Genomic DNA, 7,637 nt, shown 5'->3' on the forward strand with positions numbered 1-7,637 from the left:
GGCCACTTACTCACTTGAGATGCACCCATTGACGAGTTTCAGATCACCCCAGTTATCACAGCGCCGCAAGTTCACCCTGAGGCCCTCGTAGGAGGGCCTCGCAGGCACTGAGCAGCCTGTCTTCCCAGGCCATTCCGCAGGGACAAGGTGTCTTCTCTCTCGTCCTGTACTAGCCTTGTGCCAATCACTTATCTATGTAATTTGTGTGCATCCACTCAGATGGGTCTAGAAAGGCCAGAATGGGAAGATCCTATCTGATATTTGTGGTTATTGGAATGAAGCCTAGCACTGGAGAGATAGTAAACTAAGTGAGTGAGTAGTATTAGCTTTCTTTAGAAGTCTCCATTCTAAGCCAGGCACTAGGGGTTTGTGCTCATAATCTTAGCTACTCAAGAAGCTGAGATCCAGACTGTGGCAGTTTTTTTTTTTTTTAACTGTATTTTTTTTTGTCTTTTCTTTTTTGGTACTGGGGATCGAACCCAGGGCGTTGCACTTGCTAGGCAAGCGCTTTGCCACTGAGCTACATCCCAGCCCAACCATGGCAGTTTGAAGGTGTGGTTTCAGTGGTACAGTGACAGCTTAGCAAGTAAGTTAAACTATCTGGAGGCTCCAAGTTCAAAATCCAATACCACCAAAAAATCCAGTCCCCTTTACAGCCTAGTGATGCTGTCCCACGCCTACGATACCAGCATTCACGAGGCTGAAGCAGGATTATGAGTTCAAGGCCAAGTTGAACTGCATGAAGACTTTATCTCAAAAAGAAAAACAATGTCTCTTTTCTAGATCCAATGCCTATAAAGGCAGGGAGAGAGAGTGCATGGAAGGGAGGGGACGGGTCTCCAGGAGCCCCTAGTGGGCAGTCCAAAGGCAGAATTCTCAGCACCTCATATTACTCAGTATAACCCATAGGGGTGGGCTGGGAAGGTGGTTCAGTGGTAGAGCATTTGCCTTGTATGCAGGAGGCCCTGGCTTCGATTCCTTAGTACTACATAAGCAGAAAAAGCCAGAAGTGGTGCTATGGCTCATGTGGTAGAGTGCTACCCTTGAGCTGAAGAACTAAGGCCCCATGACCGACCAACCCCCCCCCCCAAAAAAAACTAAAGGGGTGTTGCACCCTGACCCACAGATCGGAAACTCTGATTCACACCTGTAATCCTAGCTACTCAGGAGGCTGAGATCTGAGGATCCTGGTTCAAAGCCAGCTGGCAAAGAAAGTCCTGGAGACTCTTATCGCCAATAAACTACTCAGAAATAAGCTAGAAGCGGTGCTGTGGCTCAAGCAATAGAACACTCATCTTGGGCACAAAGAGGTTCAGGACAGCACCCAGGCCCTGAGTTCAAGCCTGGGGACTGGCCAAAAAGTATGATTCATGAGTTCATGAGTTTAATGCTCTCATGGACACATTCAGCCTACTCGATGACAGACACAGGAAGACAGCTGAGCCCCACCTGAGTGGTAGACCCACATACAACTTTACTTTCTTTTGTTTTCTGTTTGTGTGGTCCTGGGGCTTGAACTCAGGGCCTGGACACTATCCCTGAGCTTTTGTGCTCAAGGCAAGTGTTGTACCACTTTAAGCCACTTTGAGTCTGTAATACTCTTACACACTTTCCTGCCTGGGTTAGCTTTGAACCAGAGTCCTCAGATCTCAACCTCCTGAGCAGCTGGATTACAGGCATGAGCCACCAGCACATGGCTTAAATTTTTTTTTCCATCTAGACATGCCCAGTCTCATCCCATGAGCGATGTGGGGTGACGTGCCTGTCCTGTGACTTGCCTACAGCGAACACGAAATGAAGTCAGAGTACAGCAGTCACGAGTGTGTCATCTGGCTGCTGCTGGACGTGTACAACCCCAGTCACCACTGGGGACACTCACTGGCCAGCTGTCCCCAGCCTGCCATCCTCAAGATAGTGCAGACAACTACTCTCTCCAGCCTTGAGCATGGTGGTGTTCTTGGGGTCATTCCCCCCCCCGCATTTTATTTATGAAATGTTTCAAACTACAGAACAATGAGGACCTGCAACTGGTTCCCCGCACCCCTCCCCAGGTCTTTATTTCCTCCAGCAAGTTGGATAATACAACTCACCTGCAGTGTTGCAGTCCTCCTCATCAGGGAGGACAGTGTGTGTGGAAGCTTCCTGTGCTGTCATATACTGTCCCACTCAGAACATGTGATGACAAGAGAATGTCACTGTCAGGAGCCCATTGGTAGGCAGCTTCTTCCCACGTTTTATTTTGTCAGTTGTGATGGGGCTTGAACGCTCAGCCCGGTTGCTATCCCTTAGCTCTTCAGCTCAAGGCAAGTGCTCTACCACTTGAGCCACAGTACCACTTCCAGTTTTCTAGTGGTTGATTGGAGATAAGAGTCTCCCAGACTTTCCTGCCCAGGCTGGCTTTGAACCTCGATCCTCAGATCTCAGGTTCCTGAGTAGCTAGGGTTACAGGCGTGAGCCACCAGCTCCCCACCCACATTATTTTAAAATCTAATTTTACTGTGGTTACTAAGGTATTGTTTAATTTTTTTGTTATTATAAAGGTGATATACACAGGGGTTACAGTTTCACAAGCCAGGTAATGAGTCCATTGTTGTTGTTGTTTTTTTAACAATGTCACCCCTTCCTTTGCTTCCTCCCAGTTTTCCCCACCCACAGTTGCATAGGCTACTTTCCATATAGTGTGTATTGAATAGCATAATGTCTTCCCACATTTAAAAAAAATTTTACCTCTTTTTTTTATTGTGAAAATGCTATACAGAGGGGTTACAATTACATGGACAAGGTAATGAGTACATTTCTTTTTTTCTTTTCGGGTCCGGTGGTGTGTCCTGAACTCTGGGCCTGGGCACTGTCCCTCAGCTCTTCAGCTCAAGGCTAGCGCTCCACCACTTGAACCATAGCGTGACTTCTGACTTTTTTCTTTTTGCTTATGTGGTGCTGAGGAATCGAACCCAGGGCCTCAGGCATGCAAAGCAAGCGCTCTACCACTGAGCCACCTTCCCAGCCCCATAAGTACATTTCTTATCAAGCATTGTTGCCTCCTCCTTTGTTTCCCCTTCCCATCCCTTCCCATCTCCCCCCCCCACCCCACATTTTAATGCATCTTTTCTTTGGGATGGAGTCTTGGCGAAGTATTTAAATTGGTCAGAAACAAAAATGCAAAATGAAACTGGAGCACATCACAGACTTTGGACCAGAAGTGGCCTGTGAGGCGCTGGAAAGGACGCCACTGGGCAAGCTCATGGTCATACAGCTTGAGGAGCACAAAACCCAGGCAGGAGAGCATGCCCAAGGCTAAGTAGGTGGCTGAGGTGTCACTGCCATACCGCCTGTGGGTGCGGAGGGCCTGCCCAACAGCAGCCACCACGTGAGCACCCAGTGCCACCTCGAACCCCTGCGGGTGCAGCAGGGCAAGGCCATAACTGGACAGGGACAGGCCCTCGATGCAGAGCAACAACCAAGGTGCCCAGCCTCTATCTATGGAGAGACACCAGGCCACCACCCAGGCAAATATAGGTAAGGTCAGCCACTGGTCAAGCACCGCAGCAGGGTGTGTCTGTGTCCAGATCCGTAGCCACTGAACAGGACCGTAGACCAGGGCCATGCTGGCAAAGACATCCTTCAGGTACTGAGCTCTCTGCAGCTCGGTGGGATGGCCCAGGGTACCAACATCTGTCCACATCCAGCACGCTCCCAGTAGCACGTAGGCCAAGTTAATGAGTGAGTTGAAGGGCATGGCTAGGAAGGCAGGCAGGCGCTCATCCATGGCTTCCGCATAGTGCTCGAAGCCCACTTGCACAAAGACATCCTTGAAAAAGCCCATGTACACTGTGGCTGCACACAGGCCGCTGGCCACGCACACATGGCAGATGGCCTTCCATGACTCAGGCTTCATCTTGACTTGGCTAGAGAGCTGAAAAGCATAGCCGTCTTCACCTTTATTCAGAATTCAGATAAATGGCCTTTGCAAAGCATTCCTGGGCCTCCCAGCTGAGCCAGCAGGAAGAAGTCTCTGAGATTTCTGCTACAGATGCTAAGACTCTGCCCCGGGGTGGCTGCAGCAGGCTGGAAGAAGGCAGGAGGCTTTCTGATTGGCTGGCGTGAGGGGCCGACTGAGCTGCCTTCTTCCTTTGTGCTTATGAAAAGAATGTGGGTTAGAAAAAAAAAAACCTTCTAAAAAGGAGCCTCCATCTTCCCCCTTGTCAGCTTCAGGATCCACTCACAGTTTCCATCAAAGTAAATAAGAGTGAAACAGTATTGTGTCTTCACCTTCTAGCTCACTATCTCTAGAAATCTCTGTTGCATACAGGCTTTGCACCTTTCCTCTCTTGGTTCCTACATGGTGCATATTATACAGTCCTGCTCACTGTGTTTGGTAGAACACAGGAAGCTCCCCCCCACCCAGCCTCCAGTCAGAGGGATTATAAATATGCAGCTTTCTAGCCCAGCCACAAAGCCCTTTTGTGTGCCAGTCCTGGGGCTTGAACTCAAGACCTCAGCACTGTCCCTGAGCTTCAGTTTGCTGGACTAGTGCTCTCCCACTTGAGCCACAGCTCCACTTCTGGTTTTTTGTGAGTAGTTTACTGGAGATGAGTCTGACATAGTATTGTGTGTTCTACAGCTAAAAAGGGGGAGGGGGAGTCTCACGGCCAGCACCAGTGATTCATGCCTATTATCCTAGCTACTCCAAAGGCTGAGACCTGAGGATCGTGGCTAGTAGCAAGCACAGACAGAAAAGTCTCCATGCGACTCTTATGTCCAAGCAACCACTCAAAACCTGGAAGTTGAACTGTGGCTCAAAATGGTAGAGTGCTAGCCTTGAGCAAAAAGAGCCCAGGGACAATGCTCAGACCCATGACTGACCAAAAAACAAAAAACAAAAAGAGTCTCACAAACTTGGCTGTTTTTGAACCATGATCCTCAGATCTCAGCCTCGTGAGCAGCTAGGAATACAGGCATCAGCCACCAGTGCCTGACTAGCCAGGCCTTTTTGCTGGTTATTGTGCAAGGCAAGCGCTCTACCAGTGAGCCACCTTCCCAGCCCCTTGCTGGTTATTTTGAAAATGGGCGTCTCACAAACTTTTCTACCCAAGCCAACTTTGAACCGTGATCCTCTAGACTTCAGCCTACTAAGTAGCTAGGATTATAGGCATGAGCCACCAGCACCAAGGCACAAAGCCCTTTTTAACCAAATCTCCAGATGAACTAGAAAACAGTACACGCAGTACAGAATGTGGCAATGTGGCCTGCACTAGAAAAGGGTGACAACCCCAAATCACCATTTTTCTCTGCTCTATGACAAAACCTTTCTTTCACTGCCTGCAGTCATAGAAGCAGACTATCACAGTCAATGGTTGTGTGACCTGTGGTGTGAGTGAGCAAAGAAGTAGAGATGCATAGGAATTGTTTTCTTCTTGAGACAGGGGGTTGCTCTGTAACCCAGACTGGCCTTGGAATCACAATCCACCTGTCTCTACCTCAGCTCCTGTCAGGGTGTCATGTGTACAACCATACCTGGCCAGAAATGCATTGACACTGGGAGGGGGGGGGAAGATGTTCAATACCATGAAAAATGACTCAGCCAACAAGGCAAACACACAGACATGAAGGACAGCCCTCAACACCCCGAACCCCACCCCTGCTGTCCTCCAACACCAGTCTCTCTTCCACTCCTTACTCTCCCACTTACTAACTAGTCACAAACCATTCTAGGTCTCAATGTGCTCATCTTCAAAATGTGGGAGCTAATAGCACCTTCATGCCACGGTCCTCACATCTCATATCTGAGTAGCTAGGACTACAGGCGTGAGACACTGGCATCTGGCAAAACCCAGTCTCTTGGTCAGATTTGAAGGACTACCCACAGATAGTGTTAAAAGCTCCTAAGGGGAGCCGGAATGAGAGTTTTAGACTCTCCTGTCTGCTGGAAAGCAGGCTGGCAATCTGGGGACAGGACTTAAACATGGTCAGCTTGACTGAGGAGGAAATCCAGGAAGGGTATAGAAAGCAACTCTTCTTTCCTGAGATAGGTAAGTGTCTACCTTAGGCCAGGCTGAAAGTGCTAAGCAATCAAATCAATTATCCAAGTTCCCCAGAAAAATCAGGCTGGTTACTATGTAGCTTAGCTCCTCCAAGACCCCACAATTGCTACAACCCTTGCTCTGTGGCTTATTGTTTCTCACAGCTTCTCCTGGAACCTGGCAGATGATGGTTCAACAGCATTGACTTTGGGGTCCTGGGTCTTTTGGGCAAGTCCTACAAATTGTAAAACAAAATTTGAGACAGATTCTCAATGTGTGGCTCAGTCTGGCTGCGTAATTCAAGACCCTCTTGTCTTAGCCTGCTGAGTGCTGGCACTGCAAGCATGCGCCCTCAGACCTAGTTAATTATGAAAATCTCCTCGGTGAGGGGCTTCCATCAAACAAGCTCCTTAGACTTCCTTACTTTCTGTGACTGCACACATTACGCAGCAGCCACTGTCACCTCCAGTTGAAGGAATAGAGGTCGTTTCTTTGTCCTGTAGCATCTATGACAGCTGTTGGGTCCATATGCACCCCCCCTTGCTGTCTTATTTGGGGACATAATTTAGTATGCGCATAGCAGGTGAGGATGACCTGAGGCAAATGCAAGCCCAAGCAGCCCAGAGCAAGCACAGTGGCTTTTGAATTTGAGGAAGATACATGATCAATGCAGGGAAGATCATGGGAAAATAGCTGCTCAGTTTCCTGATTTTGGGTGGGAGGGTCTTGGGGGCCAGAGAGGTCATGACCTGAGAAAGTCACACAGGGCAGTCGATGACATGGTCATATTATAAGCAAGGTCTCTTTGGCTGTGCTACAGTCCTCTATGACATTTTCATATGAATGCTTCCAAGTGTATAAACTGAAACATAATAAACCCAATAAATGTAATAGGTGGAAAGAAGACGTCAGTATTTCTGAACAAGTATGATATGGTAATGTATGTGCTTCTTTACTAACATAGTGCATTACAAGTTGTTGTAATTGTGAGATCTTACAGTTTAGTTTGTTACACTTGTCTGTAAGTATAGAGTGTGAAATGATCTGTCCATTTTCTTTAGGAACAAAGTCTCGGTTTGGCTAATGGTCTGTGCTCTGCTTCCCATACCTGTAATATCAAGAAATGTTCTTTTGCGACGAGAGATTATTGATAATAAAACTAAAATAAAGATGAAATAAAGTGGGGAAGCCGTCATCTGTCCATGCAATAGTCTGAGGAACACGATACCACTTAGAAATCCTAGGCTACAGCCTGCGTGTGTGGCAGATGACAGGCTGTGGCAGGAGGCGCCGGAGGCGTCCTGGGAGACTTGGGGCATGAGGGTGATGCTGGTACCCACCTTTCAAGGTTGTCGTGAGAATTCAGAATATTGGCGCGAAAAGGCCAGCAACATCCATCCGGGTATTTTTTTGTCTGTCTTGCTTTGCTGGGGAAATTCAAATCGAGAAAAAGGGCGGACCCGAAAGGCGACCCTGCGCCTGCGCAAGGGGCGGGGTGTGGAGCCCTGGGAAGCAGGCGGGGCGAGATGACGTGGGAAGACGCGAATGATGTAAGCAGTTCCCTAGCTCGCCGTTCCAGACCTGTCGGCTCTCCGCCTGCCCCGCGGCTAGCAGGAC

The 7,637-nt window shown here is 48.6% G+C and overlaps 1 protein-coding gene across 1 annotated transcript; it reads right to left on the minus strand.

Annotated features, from left to right (window-relative positions):
* Window positions 1–3,094: 3,094 nt before the first annotated feature.
* On the minus strand, window positions 3,095–3,895 carry Tmem187 (transmembrane protein 187). The gene has a single exon (XM_013035342.1). The coding sequence runs from the start codon at window positions 3,893–3,895 to the stop codon at window positions 3,095–3,097; it is 801 nt and encodes a 266-aa protein (XP_012890796.1).
* Window positions 3,896–7,637: the final 3,742 nt, after the last annotated feature.

This window comes from Dipodomys ordii, unplaced genomic scaffold (assembly GCF_000151885.1).
Source record: "Dipodomys ordii isolate 6190 unplaced genomic scaffold, Dord_2.0 Scaffold209, whole genome shotgun sequence".
Taxonomy (NCBI): Eukaryota; Metazoa; Chordata; class Mammalia; order Rodentia; family Heteromyidae; genus Dipodomys; species Dipodomys ordii.

Excerpts from the sequence above, each read along its gene's own strand:
- Tmem187 (XM_013035342.1), bottom strand. The coding sequence starts at position 3,895 with ATGAAGCCTGAGTCATGGAAGGCCATCTGCCATGTGTGCGTGGCCAGC.